At 55.7% G+C, this 21,198-nt stretch overlaps 1 protein-coding gene across 1 annotated transcript in view; it reads right to left on the bottom strand.

Annotated features, from left to right (window-relative positions):
• The window catches only part of LOC140364903 (rho GTPase-activating protein 18-like), a 126,271-nt gene that overhangs the window by 89,887 nt on the left and 15,186 nt on the right, over positions 1 to 21,198 (bottom strand). The window contains exons 3-4 of the mRNA XM_072451283.1: positions 14,190 to 14,265; positions 13,495 to 13,716 (exon numbers count right to left, since the gene is read on the bottom strand). Of these exons, the coding sequence (XP_072307384.1) occupies positions 13,495 to 13,716; positions 14,190 to 14,265 (298 nt within the window). The remainder of the gene's footprint in view (positions 1 to 13,494; positions 13,717 to 14,189; positions 14,266 to 21,198) is intronic.

The following is a 21,198-nucleotide window of genomic DNA, read 5'->3' as shown; positions in this document are numbered from 1 at the left end:
TGGCATAAGGGGTGCACTGTGGTAAAAGGGGTGCACTGTGGCATAAGGGGTGAACTTTGGCATAAGGGGTGCATGGTGGCATAAGGGGTGCACTGTGGCATAAGGGGTGCATGGTGGCATAAGGGGTGCAATGTGGCATAAGGGGTGCACGGTGGCATAAGGGGTGCACAGTGGCATAAGGTGTGCATGGTGGCATAAGGGGTGCACTGTGGTATAAGGGGTGCACTCTGGCATAAGGGGTGCACTGTGGCATAAGGGGTGCACTGAGGTATAAGGGATGCACGGTGGTATAAGGGGTGCATGTGGCATAAGGGGTGCATGGTGGCATAAGGGGTGCACTGTGGCATAAGGGGTGCACTGTGGCATAAGGGGTGCACGGTGGCAAAAGGGGTGCACAGTGGCATAAGGGTTGCATGGTGGCATAACGGGTGCACTGTGGTATAAGGGGTGTACTTTGGCATAGGGGGTGCATGGTGGCATAAGGGGTGCACTCTGGCATAAGGGGTGCATGGTGGCATAAGGGCTGCACTGTGGCTTAAGGGGTGCACGGTGGCATAAAGGGTGCACAGTGACAAAAGGGATGCATGGTGGCATTAGGGGTGCACTCTGGTATAAGGGGTGCACTGTGGCATAAGGGGTGCACTGTGGCATAAGGGGTGCACGGTCGCATAAGGGGTGCACTGTGGCATAAGGGGTGCATGGTGGCATAAGGGGTGCACAGTGGCATAAGGGATGCATGGTGGCATAAGGGGTGCACTGTGGTATAAGGGGTGCACTGTGGCATAAGGGGTGCATGGTGGCATAAGGGGTGCACTGTGGCATAAGGGGTGCATGGTGGCATAAGGGGTGCATTGTGGCATAAGGGGTGCACTGTGGTATAAGAGGTGCACTGTGGCATAAGGGGTGCACTGTGGCATAAGGGGTGCACTATGGCATAAGGGGTGCACTGTGGTATAAGGGATGCATGGTGGCATAACGGGTGCACGGTGGCATAAGGGGTGCACTGTGGCATAAGGGGTGCATGGTGGCATGAGGGGTGCACTGTGGCATAAGGGGTGCACGGTGGTATAAGGGATGTACGTCGGTATAAGGGGTGCACGGTCGCATAAGGGGTGCACTGTGGCATAAGGGGTGCACTGTGCATTAGGGGTGCACTGTGGCATAAGGGGTGCACTGTGGTATAAGGGATGCACGGTGGAATAAGGGGTGCACGGTGGCATAAGGGGTGCACTGTGGCATAAGGGGTGCACGGTGGCATAAGGGGTGCACAGTGGTATAAGGGGTGCACTGTGGCATAAGGGGTGCACGGTGGCATAAGTGGTGCACAGTGGCATAAGGGGTGCATGGTGGCATAAGGGGTGCACTGTGGTATGAGGGGTGCACTGTGGCATAAGGGGTGCACTCTGGCATAAGGGATGCATGGTGGCATAAGGGGTGCACTCTGGCATAAGGGGTGCATGGTGGCATAAGGGGTGCACTGTGGCATAAGGGGTGCACGGTGGCATGAGGGGTGCATGGTGGCATCAGGGGTGCACTGTGGTATAAGGGGTGCATGGTGGCATAAGGGGTGCACTGTGGCATAAGGGGTGCACAGTGGTATAAGGGATGCACGGTGGTATAAGGGGTGCACTGTGGCATAAGGGGTGCACTGTGGCATAAGGGGTGCACGGTGGCATAAGGGGTCTACGGTGGTATAAGGGGTGCACTCTGGCATAAGGGGTGCACTGTGGTATAAGGGGTGCATGGTGGCATAAGGGGTGCACTGTGGCATAAGGGGTGCATGGTGGCATAAGGGTTGCACTGTGGCATAAGTGGTGCACTGTGGAATAAGGGGTGCATTTTGGCATAAGGGGTGCACTGTGGAATAAGGGGTGCATGGTGGCATAAGGGGTGCACTGTGGTATAAGGGGTGCATGGTGGCATAAGGGTTGCACTGTGGCATAAGTGGTGCACTGTGGAATAAGGGGTGCATTTTGGCATAAGGGGTGCACTGTGGCATAAGAGGTGCACTGTGGTGTAAGGGATGCATGGTGGCATAAAGGGTGCACAGTGGTATAAGGGGTGTACTGTGGCATAAGGGTTGCATGGTGGCATAAGGGGTGCACTGTGGTATAAGGGGTGTACTGTGGCATAAGGGGTGCATGGTGGCATAAGGGCTGCACTGTGGCTCCTGTGGCCCTCAGAGGCAACTGTTGTTGTGATTTTGGGCCTTACAAAAATAAATTGATTTGATTTGATTTAATGATTAAGGGGTGCACGGTGGCATAAGGGGTGCACAGTGACAAAAGGGGTGCATGGTGGCATTAGGGGTGCACTGTAGTATAAGGGGTGCACTGTGGCATAAGGGGTGCACTGTGGCATAAGGGATGCACAGTCGCATAAGGGGTGCACAGTGGCATAAGGGGTGCATGGTGGCATAAGGGGTGCAATGTGGTATAAGGGGTGCACTGTGGCAAAAAGGGGGCACTGTGGCATAAGGGGTGCATGGTGGCATAAGGGGTGCACTGTGGCATAAGGGGTGCATGGTGGCATAAGGGGTGCACTTCGGCATAAGGGGTGCATGGTGGCATAAGGGGTGCACTGTGGCATAAGGGGTGCAGTGTTGTATAAGGGGTGCACTGTGTCATAAGGGGTGCACTGTGGCATAAGGGGTGCACTGTGGTATAAGGGATGCACGGTGGCATAACGGGTGCACGGTGGCATAAGGGGTGCACTGTGGCATAAGGGGTGCATGGTGGCATAAGGGGTGCACTGTGGCATAAGGGGTGCACGGTGGTATAAGGGATGTACGTCGGTATAAGGGGTGCACGGTCGCATAAGGGGTGCACTGTGGCATAAGGGGTGCACTGTGGCATAAGGGGTGCACTGTGGCATAAGGGGTGCACTGTGGTATAAGGGATGCACGGTGGTATAAGGGGTGCACGGTGGCATAAGGGGTGCACTGTGGCATAAGGGGTGCACGGTGGCATAAGGGGTGCACGGTGGTATAAGGGGTGCACTGTGGCATAAGGGGTGCACGGTGGCATAAGGGGTGCATGGTGGCATAAGGGGTGCACTCTGGCATAAGGGGTGCATGGTGACAAAAGGGGTGCACTGTGGCATAAGGGGAGAACGGTCGCATAAGGGGTGCACGGTGGCATGAGGGGTGCATGGTGGCATTAGGGGTGCACTGTGGTATAAGGGGTGCACGGTGGCATAAGGGGTGCACTGTGGCATAAGGGGTGCACTGTGGCATAAGGGGTGAACTGTGGTATAAGGGATGCACACGGTGGCATAAGGGGTACACGGTGGCATAAGGGGTGCACTGTGGCATAAGGGGTGCACGGGGACATAAGGGGTGCACTGTGGCATAAGGGGTGCACGGTGGTATAAGTGATGCACGGTGGCATAAGGGGTGCACAGTGGTATAAGGGGTGTACTGTGGCATAAGGGTTGCATGGTGGCATAAGGGGTGCACTGTGGTATAAGGGGTGTACTGTGGCATAAAGGGTGCATGGTGGCATAAGGGCTGCACTGTGGCTCCTGTGGCCCTCAGAGGCAACTGTTGTTGTGATTTTGGGCCTTACAAAAATAAATTGATTTGATTTGATTTAATGATTAAGGGGTGCACGGTGGCATAAGGGGTGCACAGTGACAAAAGGGGTGCATGGTGGCATTAGGGGTGCACTGTAGTATAAGGGGTGCACTGTGGCATAAGGGGTGCACTGTGGCATAAGGGATGCACAGTCGCATAAGGGGTGCACAGTGGCATAAGGGGTGCATGGTGGCATAAGGGGTGCAATGTGGTATAAGGGGTGCACTGTGGCAAAAAGGGGGCACTGTGGCATAAGGGGTGCATGGTGGCATAAGGGGTGCACTGTGGCATAAGGGGTGCATGGTGGCATAAGGGGTGCACTTCGGCATAAGGGGTGCATGGTGGCATAAGGGGTGCACTGTGGCATAAGGGGTGCAGTGTTGTATAAGGGGTGCACTGTGTCATAAGGGGTGCACTGTGGCATAAGGGGTGCACTGTGGTATAAGGGATGCACGGTGGTATAAGGGGTGCACGGTGGCATAAGGGGTGCACTGTGGCATAAGGGGTGCACGGTGGCATAAGGGGTGCACGGTGGTATAAGGGGTGCACTGTGGCATAAGGGGTGCACGGTGGCATAAGGGGTGCATGGTGGCATAAGGGGTGCACTCTGGCATAAGGGGTGCATGGTGACAAAAGGGGTGCACTGTGGCATAAGGGGAGAACGGTCGCATAAGGGGTGCACGGTGGCATGAGGGGTGCATGGTGGCATTAGGGGTGCACTGTGGTATAAGGGGTGCACGGTGGCATAAGGGGTGCACTGTGGCATAAGGGGTGCACTGTGGCATAAGGGGTGAACTGTGGTATAAGGGATGCACACGGTGGCATAAGGGGTACACGGTGGCATAAGGGGTGCACTGTGGCATAAGGGGTGCACGGGGACATAAGGGGTGCACTGTGGCATAAGGGGTGCACGGTGGTATAAGTGATGCACGGTGGCATAAGGGGTGCACGGTGGCATAAGGGATGCACTGTGGCATAAGGGGTGCACGGTGGCATAAGGGGTCCACGGTGGTATAAGGGGTGCACTGTGGCATAAGGGGTGCATGGTGGCATAAGGGGTGCACTGTGGCATAAGGGGTGCACGGTGGCATAAGGGGTGCACAGTGGCATAAGGGGTGCATGGTGGCATAAGTGGTGCACTGTGGTATAAGGGGTGCACTGTGGCATAAGGGGTGCACTGTGGCATAAGGGGTGCATGGTGGCATAAGGGGTGCACTCTGGCATAAGGGGTGCACTGTGGTATAAGGGGTGCATGGTGGCATAAGGGGTGCACTGTGGCATAAGGGGTGCACTGTGGTATAAGGGGTGCACTGTGGCATAAGGGGTGCACTGTGGCATAAGGGGTGCATGGTGGCATAAGGGGTGCACTCTGGCATAAGGGGTGTACTGTGGTATAAGGGGTGCATGGTGGCATAAGGGGTGCACTGTGGCATAAGGGGTGCATAGTGGCATAAGGGGTGCACTGTGGCATAAGGGGTGCACTGTGGCATAAGGTGTGGATGGTGGCATAAGGGGTGCACTGTGGCATAAGGGGTGCACTGTGGTATAAGGGATGCATGGTGGCATAAAGGGTGCACGGTGGCATAAGGGATGCACTGTGGCATAAGGGGTGCACGGTGGCATAAGGGGTCCACGGTGGTATAAGGGGTGCACTGTGGCATAAGGGGTGCATGGTGGCATAAGGGGTGCACTGTGGCATAAGGGGTGCACGGTGGAATAAGGGGTGCACAGTGGCATAAGGGGTGCATGGTGGCATAAGTGGTGCACTGTGGTATAAGGGGTTTACTGTGGTATAAGGGGTGCACGGTGGTATAAGGGGTTTACTGTGGTATAAGGGTTGCACGGTGGTATAAGGGGTTTACTGTGGTATAAGGGGTGCACGGTGGTATAAGGGGTGCACTGTGGTATAAGGGGTTTACTGTGGTATAAGGGGTTTACTGTGGTATAAGGGGTGCACGGTGGTATAAGGGGTGCACTCTGGTATAAGGGGTTTACTGTGGTATAAGGGGTGCACGGTGGTATAAGGGGTTTACTGTGGTATAAGGGGTGCACGGTGGTATAAGGGGTTCACGGTGGTATAAGGGGTTTACTGTGGTATAAGGGGTGCACGGTGGTATAAGGGGTTTACTGTGGTATAAGGGGTGCACGGTGGTATAAGGGGTTTACTGTGGTATAAGGGGTGCACGGGGTTTACTGTGGTATAAGGGGTTTACTGTGGTATAAGGGGTTTACTGTGGTATAAGGGGTGCACGGTGGTATAAGGGGTTTACTGTGGTATAAGGGGTGCACGGTGGTATAAGGGGTGCACTGTGGTATAAGGGGTGCACGGTGGTATAAGGGGTGCACTGTGGTATAAGGGGTTTACTGTGGTATAAGGGGTTTACTGTGGTATAAGGGGTGCACGGTGGTATAAGGGGTTTACTGTGGTATAAGGGGTGCACGGTGGTATAAGGGGTTTACTGTGGTATAAGGGGTGCACGGTGGTATAAGGGGTGCACTGTGGTATAAGGGGTGCACGGTGGTATAAGGGGTGCACTGTGGTATAAGGGGTGCACGGTGGTATAAGGGGTGCACTGTGGTATAAGGGGTTTACTGTGGTATAAGGGGTTTACTGTGGTATAAGGGGTGCACGGTGGTATAAGGGGTTTACTGTGGTATAAGGGGTGCACGGTGGTATAAGGGGTGCACTGTGGTATAAGGGGTGCACGGTGGTATAAGGGGTGCACTGTGGTATAAGGGGTGCACGGTGGTATAAGGGGTGCACTGTGGTATAAGGGGTGCACTGTGGCATAAGTAATATTTTCTGTCCAATCGGATCAAAGCTGAACTGAACAGCCTCTTTCATCATCAACAGCTGGTTCTCTAGATGGTGCCCTCAAAACAACGTAGTCTTTATTGATAACTGGAGTGTGTTTTGGGTAAAGCCCAGGCTCATACGCAGGGATGGCCCCTCCCACTTCGGAGGGTACATCCCTATTAGTTCAGAGTTAGACCGATAGTCTTAGTCGTGTTAAGTGACCATCCAGGGATGAGCCCCGGGCGCAGAGCAGCAGTGTAAGACGCTCCTCTGTCGCTGAACTCCTGCCCGCTCTGTCACATGTGAAGTGTTCAGATTCAAGACAGATAGAGACTGTGTGCGTCCCTCGTGTCCCTCGTGTCTCTTGTGTCCCTCGTGTCTCTCGTGTCCCTCGTGTCTCTCGTGTCCCTCGTGCCCCTCGTGTCTCTTGTGTCCCTCGTGTCTCTCGTGTCCCTCGTGTCTCTCGTGTCCCTCGTGCCCCTCGTGCCCCTCGTACAAATAATGCCAAAAAGTCACATCTCAGAAAAGCTATTTCAGGCTCAGACCAAATAACTTAAGGAAAATAACAATCACAAATGACACAAACAAACAAATGAATAAACACGTAAAATGTGGACTGCTAAACATTAGAGCAATTTCCTCCAAATCGCTCTTAGTTCATGAATTAATTAGTGACAATAACATAGATCTTCAGCTCGAACTGACACGGCTTCAACAAGACGACTACGTCAGACTAAATGAGTCCACCCCACCCACCCATGTTAACCCCACCCACCCATGTTAACCCCACCCACCCATGTAAACCCCACCCACCCATGTAAACCCCACCCACCCATGTTAGCCCCACCCACCCATGTTAGCCCCACCCACCCATGTTAACCCCATCCACCCATGTTAACCCCACCCACCCATGTTAACCCCACCCACCCATGTAAACCCCACCCACCCATGTAAACCCCACCCACCCATGTTAGCCCCACCCACCCATGTTAGCCCCACCCACCCATGTTAACCCCATCCACCCATGTTAACCCCACCCACCCATGTTAGCCCCACCCACCCATGTTAGCCCCACCCACCCATGTTAACCCCACCCACCCATGTTAACCCCACCCACCCATGTTAGCCCCACCCACCCATGTTAACCCCACCCACCCATGTTAACTTTCAGACCGCCAGGGGCACAGGCCGAGGTGGTGCGTGGCAGTGACCTCACACTCGACTCATGAGCCCTAAAACTAACAACACATGTCACTCATTTAAAGCCTCATGTGTCAATCACATGTCCAAATATGAAAAACCAAACCAGGAGTTTTGTTCATAGTTTTCTCTCGACCTCCTGCTCCATATTCAGAGTTAAACAGAGTTTTCTGACTTTAGATCAAACTTAGAGTTAGCCTGAGATAAAGTAGTTATAGCTGGAGGCTTTAATATCCAGGTGAACGTGAGTGATGACTCTCTCAGTAATGCCTTCAGCGCCTTGTTAGACAGCATCGGTTTCACTCAGAATGTAAATAAAGCAACTCACACTCATAAGAACACTCTGGATCTTGTCCTAACGTATGGAACAGAGATTAATGACCTCATTGTATTTATAATCTTCCCTTTGTCTCTAAAATCCTTGAAAAAGTTGGAGTAAAACAGCTTTGTCGCCCCCTTACAGCAGGGTTCAGAGCCCACCACAGCAGGGTTCAGAGCCCACCACAGCAGGGTTCAGAGCCCACCACAGCAGGGTTCAGAGCCCACCACAGCAGGGTTCAGAGCCCACCAGAGCAGGGTCCAGAGCCCACCACAGCAGGGTTCAGAGCCCACCACAGCAGGGTTCAGAGCTCACCACAGCAGGGTTCAGAGCCCACCACAGCAGGGTTCAGAGCCCACCACAGCAGGGTCCGGAGCCCACCACAGCAGGGTTCAGAGCCCACCACAGCAGGGTTCAGAGCCCACCACAGCAGGGTCCGGAGCCCACCACAGCTGGGTTCGGAGCCCACCACAGCAGGGTCCAGAGCCCACCAGAGCAGGGTCCAGAGCCCACCACAGCAGGGTTCAGAGCCCACCACAGCAGGGTTCAGAGCCCACCACAGCAGGGTTCAGAGCCCACCACAGCAGGGTTCAGAGCCCACCACAGCAGGGTTCAGAGCCCACCACAGCAGGGTTCAGAGCCCACCACAGCAGGGTTCGGAGCCCACCACAGCAGGGTTCAGAGCCCACCACAGCAGGGTTCAGAGCCCACCACAGCAGGGTTCAGAGCCCACCACAGCAGGGTCCAGAGCCCACCACAGCAGGGTTCAGAGCCCACCACAGCAGGGTTCAGAGCCCACCACAGCAGGGTTCAGAGCCCACCACAGCAGGGTTCAGAGCCCACCACAGCAGGGTTCAGAGCCCACCACAGCAGGGTTCAGAGCCCACCACAGCAGGGTTCAGAGCCCACCACAGCAGGGTTCGGAGCCCACCACAGCAGGGTCCAGAGCCCACCACAGCAGGGTCCAGAGCCCACCACAGCAGGGTTCAGAGCCCACCACAGCAGGGTTCAGAGCTCACCACAGCAGGGTTCAGAGCTCACCACAGCAGGGTTCAGAGCCCACCACAGCAGGGTTCAGAGCCCACCACAGCAGGGTCCGGAGCCCACCACAGCAGGGTTCAGAGCCCACCACAGCAGGGTTCGGAGCCCACCACAGCAGGGTCCAGAGCCCACCAGAGCAGGGTCCAGAGCCCACCACAGCAGGGTTCAGAGCCCACCACAGCAGGGTTCAGAGCCCACCACAGCAGGGTCCAGAGCCCACCACAGCAGGGTCCATAGCCCACCACAGCAGGGTTCAGAGCCCACCACAGCAGTGTCCAGAGCCCAGCACAGCAGGGTTCAGAGCCCACCACAGCAGGGTTCAGAGCCCACCACAGCAGGGTTCAGAGCTCACCACAGCAGGGTTCAGAGCCCACCACAGCAGGGTTCAGAGCCCACCACAGCAGGGTTCAGAGCTCACCACAGCAGGGTTCAGAGCCCACCACAGCAGGGTTCAGAGCCCACCACAGCAGGGTTCAGAGCTCACCACAGCAGGGTTCAGAGCTCACCACAGCAGGGTTCAGAGCTCACCACAGCAGGGTTGCTGTGGGTGCCCTAGCTGCTGACGATGGACTGGTCTCAGTCCTGGTTCTGACATCAGCGTTTGACCATCGACCACAACATTCTACTGCAGAGGTTAGAATTTGATGTAGGTGCCCTCAGAGGCCCCACCCTCAGAGGCCCCACCCTCAGAGGCCCCGCCCTCAGAGGCCCCGCCCTCAGAGGCCCCGCCCTCAGCTGGTTTAAATCATATTTATCTGATAGGTACCAGTGTGTTCATGTAAACCAGAGCTCCTCACCTGCTCTAAAGTAATTTACGGACTGCCACAGGGATCAGTACTCGGTCCAGTTCTGTTTACTCTTTATATGCTGCCGTTAGGTCACATGATCAGGTCACATGGCATTAACACTCAGCTGTATTTATCAATGAACCTGATCAGAGCGATCAGACAGACTTAGAGCTCGTGTGAAGGAGATAAAAACCCGGAGGACACTTTTAATGATCTGCTTCTTAACCCTGAACAAACCGAGGTCATTGTGCTGGAGGTCATTGTGCTGGAGGTCATTGTGCTGGAGGTCATTGTGCTGGAGGTCATTGTGCTGGTCCTAAACATGTACGAGACGCTCTATCTGCAGATAGTCACACTGAAGCCTCCAGTTCTACTGTAAGAAACCTCAGAGTCTCATTTAAAGCTCATATAAATCAAGTCTGTAAAACAGACTATTTCCATTTGCGCAACAAGAGCCAAAATCAGAAGAATCCTGCCTAAAAGCGAAGCTGAAACGTCTCCTGCATCTGTAAGGTCTCGATTCTCCTGTAACTCCTGCTCACAGCAGGTCCTAAAAGCTCCATAAAAAGCTTTAACTGGTTCAAAATGCAGCAGCAAGATTACAAACAGGAACAAAAAGAAGAGATCACATTACACCGGTGCTGGAGTCTCTTCACTGGCTCCAGTTTAGAATCACATTTAAAATTTTACTCCTGACTTACAAAGCCATAAATGACATGGCCCCTCCCACCTCAAAGATGCTCTAGAACCATCTCATCCAATCAGAGCTCTTCGCTCTCAGAATGCTGGCCTTCTGGTGGTGCCAAGAGTCTCTAAAAGTACTGTAGGAGGTAGAGCCTTCTGGTGGTGCCAAGAGTCTCTAAAAGTACTGTAGGAGGTAGAGCCTTCTGGTGGTCCCAAGAGTCTCTAAAAGTACTGTAGGAGGTAGAGCGTTTAGCTCCCAAGCTCCTGTGTTATGGAATCAGCTCCGACCCATGTTAAATCTGCTGACACAGTCTCTTCATTTAAGTCCAGGCTTAAACGTTCCTCTTTAAATGACTTATGGTCAGACCAGTTATAACAGAAAGATAAACCCACAGCTTTAGCTACGCTGCCCTAGCAGCAACTGTGCTGGGGGAAGTATGAGCTCTGTCCTCTTCTTCTGACTTATATCAAACAATATGTATTTTTTGATTCCACTTGCAAACTGTTCACCGCCTTCTTTTTCTTTGTCTCACTCCTGAGGACCTGTGGACCCAGATGTCCCTCTCCTGGTGAAGTGTCCCTGCCCCGTGTGGACGGTCCCTCATCTGCCTGAAGAGTGGGTCCAGCTCCAATGTCTCCCTCGTGTCTGTGAGAGTCACATCCTCCTTCACTGGAACTAACACAGGGACATACGCTTTTGTCCCAAAGAGGTTTTTTTGTAGTTTTTCTTGGTCAAGAAGGAAAGTCTAAGGACAGAGGACCTGGGACATCGTCCCTCGTCCCCACAGACATTGTTGATTCGGCCTCAGAGGCGACTGTTGTGATTTTGGGCCATACAAAAATAAATGTAATTGAATTGAATTGAATAAGGGGTGCACGGTGGCATAAGGGGTGCACGGTGGCATAAGGGGTGCACGGTGGCATAAGGTGTTCACCATAAGGGGTGCACGGTGGCATAAGGGGTGCACGGTGGCATAAGGGGTTCACCATAAGGGGTGCACGGTGGCATAAGGGGTGCACGGTGGCATAAGGGGTTCACCATAAGGGGTGCACGGTGGCATAAGGGGTGCACGGTGGCATAAGGGGTTCACCATAAGGGGTGCACGGTGGCATAAGGGGTGGACGGTGGCATAAGGGGTGCACCATAAGGGGTGCACGGTGGCATAAGGGGTGCACCATAAGGGGTGCACGGTGGCATAAGGGGTGCACCATAAGGGGTGCACGGTGGCATAAGGGGTGCACCATAAGGGGTGCACTGTTGTATAAGGGGTGCACCATAAGGGGTGCACGGTGGCATAAGGGGTGCACCATAAGGGGTGCACGGTGGAATAAGGGGTGCACGGTGGCATAAGGGGTGCACTGTGGCATAAGGGGTGCACCATAAGGAGTGCACGGTGGCATAAGGGGTGCACCATAAGGGGTGCACAGTGGCATAAGGGGTGCACGGTGGCATAATGGGTGCACGGTGGCATAAGGGGTGCACTGTGGCATAAGGGGTGCACGGTGGCATAAGGGGTGCACTGTGGCATAAGGGGTGCACCATAAGGGGTGCAAGGTGGAATAAGGGGTGCACGGTGGCATAAGGGGTGCACTGTGGCATAAGGGGTGCACCATAAGGGGTGCACGGTGGCATAAGGGATGCACCATAAGGGGTGCACAGTGGCATAAGGGGTGCACGGTGGCATAATGGGTGCACGGTGGCATAAGGGGTGCACTGTGGCATAAGGGGTGCACGGTGGCATAAGGGGTGCACTGTGGCATAAGGGGTGCACCATAAGGGGTGCACGGTGGCATAAGGGGTGCACGGTGGCATAAGGGGTGCACAGTGGCATAAGGGGTGCACGGTGGCATAAGGGGTGCACCATAAGGGGTGCACAGTGGCATAAGGGGTGCACGGTGGCATAAGGGGTGCACTGTGGCATAAGGGGTGCACCATAAGGGGTGCACAGTGGCATAAGGGGTGCACCATAAGGGGTGCACGGTGGCATAAGGGGTGCACCATAAGGGGTGCACGGTGGCATAAGGGGTGCACCATAAGGGGTGCACGGTGGAATAAGGGGTGCACGGTGGCATAAGGGGTGCACTGTGGCATAAGGGGTGCACCATAAGGGGCGCACAGTGGCATAAGGGGTGCACGGTGGCATAAGGGGTGCACGGTGGCATAAGGGGTGCACCATAAGGGGTGCACAGTGGCATAAGGGGTGCATGGTGGCATAATGGGTGCACGGTGGCATAAGGGGTGCACTGTGGCATAAGGGGTGCACGGTGGCATAAGGGGTGCACTGTGGCATAAGGGGTGCACCATAAGGGGTGCAAGGTGGAATAAGGGGTGCACGGTGGCATAAGGGGTGCACTGTGGCATAAGGGGTGCACCATAAGGGGTGCACGGTGGCATAAGGGATGCACCATAAGGGGTGCACAGTGGCATAAGGGGTGCACGGTGGCATAAGGGGTGCACTGTGGCATAAGGGGTGCACGGTGGCATAAGGGGTGCACTGTGGCATAAGGGGTGCACCATAAGGGGTGCAAGGTGGAATAAGGGGTGCACGGTGGCATAAGGGGTGCACTGTGGCATAAGGGGTGCACCATAAGGGGTGCACGGTGGCATAAGGGATGCACCATAAGGGGTGCACAGTGGCATAAGGGGTGCACGGTGGCATAAGGGGTGCACTGTGGCATAAGGGGTGCACCATAAGGGGTGCACGGTGGCATAAGGGGTGCACGGTGGCATAAGGGGTGCACAGTGGCATAAGGGGTGCACTGTGGCATAAGGGGTGCACCATAAGGGGTGCACGGTGGCATAAGGGGTGCACGGTGGCATAAGGGGTGCACAGTGGCATAAGGGGTGCACGGTGGCATAAGGGGTGCACCATAAGGGGTGCACAGTGGCATAAGGGGTGCACGGTGGCATAAGGGGTGCACTGTGGCATAAGGGGTGCACCATAAGGGGTGCACAGTGGCATAAGGGGTGCACGGTGGCATAAGGGGTGCACCATAAGGGGTGCACAGTGGCATAAGGGGTGCACGGTAGCATAAGGGGTGCACGGTGGCATAAGGGGTGCACGGTGGCATAAGGGGACCTCAAACGGACCTGGTGGCACACTCACCTCAGTCTCTTCTGCCTCGTCATCGTGGAAACAAACACAGTCCGGACAGGCCCCACCCCCTCTGTGGTCGACCACGCCCTCTGAGTAAGGCATATCCCTGATCAGCCAATCAGGAGCTCTGCTGGGCTCAGGGGGCGAAGAATGAGGTGGAGAAGGCGGAGCTTCAACAATCAACACCGAAAGAGATGGACGAGTCTGAGAATGAGCTAAAGAAAGACAAACGAACATAGTGAAGAGTATTTGTACTACAGTGGTAGTAGTAGTAGTATTTGTACTACAGTGGTAGTAGTAGTAGTATTTGTACTACAGTGGTAGTAGTAGTAGTATTTGTACTGCAGTGGTAGTAGTAGTATTTGTACTGCAGTGGTAGTAGTAGTAGTAGTAGTATTTGTACTGCAGTGGTAGTAGTAGTAGTAGTATTTGTACTGCAGTGGTAGTAGTAGTAGTAGTAGTATTTGTACTGCAGTGGTAGTAGTACTATTTGTACTGCAGTGGTAGTAGTAGTAGTAGTAGTATTTGTACTGCAGTGGTAGTAGTAGTAGTAGTATTTGTACTGCAGTGGTAGTAGTAGTAGTAGTATTTGTACTGCAGTGGTAGTAGTAGTAGTAGTAGTATTTGTACTGCAGTGGTAGTAGTACTATTTGTACTGCAGTGGTGGTAGTAGTAGTAGTATTTGTACCTCTGGCGTTGTGGCGACGAATCGTTCTTGTTGTTGTGTGGAATCGTTTCGGAGACGAGTCTGAGTCTGAGTACGTCTGAAACAGAATAAAGCAGGACTAAAGCAGGACTAAAGCAGGACTAAAGCAGGACTAAAGCAGGACTAAAGCAGGACTAAAGCAGGACTGAACTGAGATCGCAAAATTATAAAATGGTTTCAGACACATTTTGGGGAAAGTTTGGAGCTGAATGAGGGCCAAGAAGGAGGCGCTGCAGACTATGAGGGCCAAGAAGGAGGCGCTGCAGACTATGAGGGCCAAGAAGGAGGCGCTGCAGACTATGAGGGCCAAGAAGGAGGCGCTGAAGGCTATGAGGGCCAAGAAGGAGGCGCTGCAGACTATGAGGGCCAAGATGGAGGCGCTGCAGACTATGAGGGCCAAGAAGGAGGCGCTGCAGACTATGAGGGCCAAGAAGGAGGTGCTGCAGACTATGAGGGCCAAGAAGGAGGCGCTGCAGACTATGAGGGCCAAGAAGGAGGCGCTGCAGACTATGAGGGCCAAGAAGGAGGCGCTGCAGACTATGAGGGCCAAGATGGAGGCGCTGCAGACTATGAGGGCCAAGATGGAGGTGCTGCAGACTATGAGGGCCAAGAAGGAGGCGCTGCAGACTATGAGGGCCAAGAAGGAGGCGCTGCAGACTATGAGGGCCAAGAAGGAGACGCTGCAGACTATGAGGGCCAAGAAGGAGGCGCTGCAGACTATGAGGGCCAAGAAGGAGGCGCTGCAGACTATGAGGGCCAAGAAGGAGGCGCTGCAGACTATGAGGGCCAAGAAGGAGGCGCTGCAGACTATGAGGGCCAAGAAGGAGGCGCTGCAGACTATGAGGGCCAAGAAGGAGGCGCTGCAGACTATGAGGGCCAAGAAGGAGGCGCTGCAGACTATGAGGGCCAAGAAGGAGGCGCTGCAGACTATGAGGGCCAAGAAGGAGACGCTGCAGACTATGAGGGCCAAGAAGGAGGCGCTGCAGACTATGAGGGCCAAGAAGGAGGCGCTGCAGACTATGAGGGCCAAGAAGGAGGCGCTGCAGACTATGAGGGCCAAGAAGGAGACGCTGCAGACTATGAGGGCCAAGATGGAGGCGCTGCAGACTATGAGGGCCAAGAAGGAGGCGCTGCAGACTATGAGGGCCAAGAAGGAGGCGCTGCAGACTATGAGGGCCAAGAAGGAGGCGCTGCAGACTATGAGGGCCAAGAAGGAGGCGCTGCAGACTATGAGGGCCAAGATGGAGGCGCTGCAGACTATGAGGGCCAAGATGGAGGCGCTGCAGACTATGAGGGCCAAGAAGGAGGCGCTGCAGACTATGAGGGCCAAGAAGGAGGCGCTGCAGACTATGAGGGCCAAGAAGGAGGCGCTGCAGACTATGAGGGCCAAGAAGGAGACGCTGCAGACTATGAGGGCCAAGATGTAGGCGCTGCAGACTATGAGGGCCAAGAAGGAGGCGCTGCAGACTATGAGGGCCAAGAAGGAGACGCTGCAGACTATGAGGGCCAAGAAGGAGGCGCTGCAGACTATGAGGGCCAAGAAGGAGGCGCTGCAGACTATGAGGGCCAAGAAGGAGGCGCTGCAGACTATGAGGGCCAAGATGGAGGCGCTGCAGACTATGAGGGCCAAGAAGGAGGCGCTGCAGACTATGAGGGCCAAGAAGGAGGCGCTGCAGACTATGAGGGCCAAGAAGGAGGCGCTGCAGACTATGAGGGCCAAGAAGGAGGCGCTGCAGACTATGAGGGCCAAGAAGGAGGCGCTGCAGACTATGAGGGCCAAGAAGGAGGCGCTGCAGACTATGAGGGCCAAGAAGGAGACGCTGCAGACTATGAGGGCCAAGATGGAGGCGCTGCAGACTATGAGGGCCAAGAAGCAGGCGCTGCAGACTATGAGGGCCAAGATGGAGGCGCTGCAGACTATGAGGACCAAGATGGAGGCGCTGCAGACTATGAGGGCCAAGATGGAGGCGCTGCAGACTATGAGGGCCAAGATGGAGGCGCTGCAGACTATGAGGGCCAAGATGGAGGCGCTGCAGACTATGAGGGCCAAGAAGGAGGCGCTGCAGACTATGAGGGCCAAGAAGGAGGCGCTGCAGACTATGAGGGCCAAGATGGAGGCGCTGCAGACTATGAGGGCCAAGATGGAGGCGCTGCAGACTATGAGGGCCAAGATGGAGGCGCTGCAGACTATGAGGGCCAAGAAGGAGGCGCTGCAGACTATGAGGGCCAAGATGGAGGCGCTGCAGACTATGAGGGCCAAGAAGGAGGCGCTGCAGACTATGAGGGCCAAGATGGAGGCGCTGCAGACTATGAGGGCCAAGATGGAGGCGCTGCAGGCTATGAGGGCCAAGATTGAGGCGCTGCAGACTATGAGGGCCAAGATGGAGGCGCTGAAGGCTATGAGGGCCAAGATGGAGGCGCTGCAGACTATGAGGGCCAAGATGGAGGCGCTGCAGACTATGAGGGCCAAGAAGGAGGCGCTGCAGACTATGAGGGCCAAGATGGAGGCGCTGAAGGCTATGAGGGCCAAGATGGAGGCGCTGCAGACTATGAGGACCAAGATGGAGGCGCTGCAGACTATGAGGGCCAAGATTGAGGCTCTGCAGACTATGAGGGCCAAAAGGAGGAGCTGCAGACTATGAGGGCCAAGAAGGAGGCGCTGCAGACTATGAGGGCCAAGTTGGAGGCGCTGCAGACTATGAGGGCCAAGATGGAGGCGCTGCAGACTATGAGGGCCAAGATAGAGGCGCTGCAGACTATGAGGGCAAAGAAAGAGGCGCTGCAGACTATGAGGGCCAAGATAGAGGCGCTGCAGACTATGAGGGCCAAGATGGAGGCGCTGCAGACTATGAGGGCCAAGATGGAGGCGCTGCAGACTATGAGGGCCAAGATGGAGGCGCTGCAGGCTATGAGGGCCAAGAAGGAGGCGCTGCAGACTATGAGGGCCAAGATTGAGGCGCTGCAGGGTATGAGGGCCAAGTTGGTGGCGCTGCAGACTATGAGGGCCAAGATGGAGGCGCTGCAGGCTATGAGGGCCAAGATGGAGGCGCTGCAGACTATGAGGGCTAAGATGGAGGCGCTGCAGACTATGAGGGCCAAGAAGGAGGCGCTGCAGACTATGAGGGCCAAGATGGAGGCGCAGCAAACTATGAGGGCCAAGATGGAGGCGCTGAAGGCTATGAGGGCCAAGATGGAGGCGCTGCAGACTATGAGGGCCAAGATGGAGGCGCTGCAGACTATGAGGGCCAAGAAGGAGGCGCTGCAGACTATGAGGGCCAAGATGGAGGCGCTGAAGGCTATGAGGGCCAAGATGGAGGCGCTGCAGACTATGAGGGCCAAGATGGAGGCGCTGCAGACTATGAGGGCCAAGATTGAGGCTCTGCAGACTATGAGGGCCAAGAAGGAGGAGCTGCAGACTATGAGGGCCAAGAAGGAGGCGCTGCAGACTATGAGGGCCAAGTTGGAGGCGCTGCAGACTATGAGGGCCAAGATGGAGGCGCTGCAGACTATGAGGGCCAAGAAAGAGGCGCTGCAGACTATGAGGGCCAAGATGGAGGCGCTGCAGACTATGAGGGCCAAGATGGAGGCGCTGCAGACTATGAGGGCCAAGAAGGAGGCGCTGCAGACTATGAGGGCCAAGATTGAGGCGCTGCAGGGTATGAGGGCCAAGTTGGTGGCGCTGCAGACTATGAGGGCCAAGATGGAGGCGCTGCAGGCTATGAGGGCCAAGATGGAGGCGCTGCAGACTATGAGGGCCAAGATGGAGGCGCTGCAGACTATGAGGGCCAAGAAGGAGGCGCTGCAGACTATGAGGGCCAAGATGGAGGCGCTGCAGACTATGAGGGCCAAGATTGAGGCGCTGCAGACTATGAGGGCCAAGATGGAGGCGCTGCAGGCTATGAGGGCCAAGAAGGAGAAGCTGCAGACTATGAGGGCCAAGAAGGAGGAGCTGCAGACTATGAGGGCCAAGAAGGAGGCGGTGCAGACTATGAGGGCCAAGTTGGAGGCGCTGCAGACTATGAGGGCCAAGATGGAGGCGCTGCAGACTATTAGGGCAAAGATAGAGGCGCTGCAGACTATGAGGGCCAAGATGGAGGCGCTGCAGACTATTAGGGCCAAGATGGAGGCGCTGTAGACTATGAGGGCCAAGAAGGAGGCGCTGCAGACTATAAGGGCCAAGAAGGAGGCGCTGCAGACTATGAGGGCCAAGATTGAGGCGCTGCAGGCTGTGAGGGCCAAGTTGGTGGCGCTGCAGACTATGAGGGCCAAGATGGAGGCGCTGCAGACTATGAAGGCCAAGAAGGAGGCGCTGCAGACTATGAGGGCCAAGATGGAGGCGCTGCAGACTATGAGGGCCAAGAAGGAGGCGCTGCAGACTATGAGGGCCAAGAAGGAGGCGCTGCAGACTATGAGGGCCAAGATGGAGGCGCTGCAGACTATGAGGGCCAAGATGGAGGCGCTGCAGGCTATGAGGGCCAAGAAGGAGGCGCTGCAGACTATGAGGGCCAAGATGGAGGCGCTGCAGGCTATGAGGGCCAAGAAGGAGAAGCTGCAGACTATGAGGGCCAAGAAGGAGGAGCTGCAGACTATGAGGGCCAAGAAGGAGGCGCTGCAGACTATGAGGGCCAAGTTGGAGGCGCTGCAGACTATGAGGGCCAAGATGGAGGCGCTGCAGACTATGAGGGCCAAGATGGAGGCGCTGCAGACTATGAGGGCCAAGAAGGAGGCGCTGCAGAATATGAGGGCCAAGATGGAGGCGCTGCAGACTATGAGGGCCAAGATTGAGGCGCTGTAGACTATGAAGGCCAAGATGGAGGCGCTGCAGACTATGAGGGCCAAGAAGGAGGCGCTGCAGAATATGAGGGCCAAGATGGAGGCGCTGCAGACTATGAGGGCCAAGATGGAGGCGCAGCAGACTATGAGGGCCAAGAAGGAGGCGCTGCAGACTATGAGGGCCAAGAAGGAGGAGCTGCAGACTATGAGGGCCAAGAAGGAGAAGCTGCAGACTATGAGGGCCAAGATGGAGGCGCTGCAGACTATGAGGGCCAAGAAGGAGGCGCTGCAGACTATGAGGGCCAAGATGGAGGCACTGCAGACTATGAGGGCCAAGATGGAGGCGCTGCAGACTATGAGGGCCAAGATGTAGGCGCTGCAGACTATGAGGGCCAAGAAGGAGGCACTGCAGACTATGAGGGCCAAGATGGAGGCGCTGCAGACTATGAGGGCCAAGATGGTGGCGCTGCAGACTATGAGGGCCAAGATGGAGGCGCTGCAGACTATGAGGGCCAAGATGGAGGCGCTGCAGACTATGAGGGCCAAGATTGAGGCGCTGCAGACTATGAGGGCCAAGATGGAGGCGCTGCAAACTATAAGGGCCAAGATGGAGGCGCTGAAGGCTATGAGGGCCAAGATGGAGGCGCTGCAGACTATGAGGGCCAAGAAGGAGGCGCTGCAGACTATGAGGGCCAAGATGGAGGCGCTGCAGACTATGAGGGCCAAGAAGGAGGCGCTGCAGACTATGAGGGCCAAGATGGAGGCGCTGAAGGCTATGAGGGCCAAGATGGAGGCGCTGCAGACTATGAGGGCCAAGATGGAGGCGCTGCAGACTATGAGGGCCAAGATTGAGGCTCTGCAGACTATGAGGGCCAAGAAGGAGGAGCTGCAGACTATGAGGGCCAAGAAGGAGGCGCTGCAGACTATGAGGGCCAAGTTGGAGGCGCTGCAGACTATGAGGGCCAAGATTGAGGCGCTGCAGACTATGAGGGCCAAGATAGAGGCGCTGCAGACTATGAGGGCCAAGATGGAGGCGCTGCAGACTATGAGGGCCAAGATGGAGGCGCTGCAGACTATGAGGGCCAAGAAGGAGGCGCTGCAGACTATGACGGCCTCGTCCCTCCTCATATTTACTCTGGACAGAGAGGTCGGACAGGGCTGTGTCTGGTCTCTCCTCATGTTTACTCTGGACAGAGGGTCAGACAGGGCTGTGCCTGGTCCCTCCTCATGTTTACTCTGGACAGAGGGATCGGACAGGGCTGTGCCTGGTCCCTCCTCATGTTTGCTCTGGACAGAGGGGTCAGACAGGGCTGTGCCTGGTCCCTCATGTTTGCTCTGGACAGAGGGGTCAGACAGGACTGTGCCTGGTCTCTCCTCATGTTTGCTCTGGACAGAGGGGTCAGACAGGACTGTGCCTGGTCCCTCCTCATGTTTATTCAGGACAGAGGGGTCGGACAGGGCTGTGCCTGGTCCCTCCTCATGTTTACTCTGTACAGAGGGGTCAGACAGGGCTATGCCTGGTCCCTCCTCATGTTTACTCTGGACAGAGGGGTCAGACAGGGCTGTGCCTTGTCCCTCCTCATGTTTGCTCTGGACAGAGGGGTCAGACAGGGCTGTGTCAGGTCCCTCCTCATGTTTGCTCTGGACAGAGGGGTCAGACAGGGCTGTGCCTTATCCCTCCTCATGTTTACTCTGGACAGAGGGGTCAGAAAGGGCTGTGCCTTATCCCTCCTCATGTTTGCTCTGGACAGAGGGTCAGACAGGGCTGTGCCTGGTCTCTCCTCATGTTTGCTTCGGACAGAGGGGTCAGACAGGGCTGTGCCTGGTCCCTCCTCATGTTTGCTCTGGACAGAAGGGTCGGACAGGGCTGTGCCTGGTCCCTCCTCATGTTTGCTCTGGACAGAGGGGTCAGACAGGGCTGTGCCTGGTCCCTCCTCATGTTTGCTCTGGACAGAGGGATCAGACAGGGCAGTGTCTGGTCTCTCCTCATGTTTGCTTTGGACAGAGGGGTCAGACAGGGCTGTGCCTGGTCCCTCCTCATGTTTACTCTGGACAGAAGGGTCAGACAGGGCTGTGCCTTGTCCCTCCTCATGTTTGCTCTGGACAGAGGGGTCAGACAGGGCTGTGTCTGGTCTCTCCTCATGTTTGCTACGAACAGAGGGGTCCGACAGGGCTGTGCCTGGTCCCTCCTCATGTTTGCTCTGGACAGAGGGGTCGG

Source organism: Eucyclogobius newberryi, unplaced genomic scaffold (genome assembly GCF_026437365.1).
Source record: "Eucyclogobius newberryi isolate DKJ021-1_F unplaced genomic scaffold, fEucNew1.0.hap1 SCAF_18, whole genome shotgun sequence".
Taxonomy (NCBI): domain Eukaryota; kingdom Metazoa; phylum Chordata; class Actinopteri; order Gobiiformes; family Gobiidae; genus Eucyclogobius; species Eucyclogobius newberryi.
The sequence above is the reverse complement of the archived record's forward strand: the minus strand, read 5'-3'. Positions and strand labels throughout refer to the sequence as shown.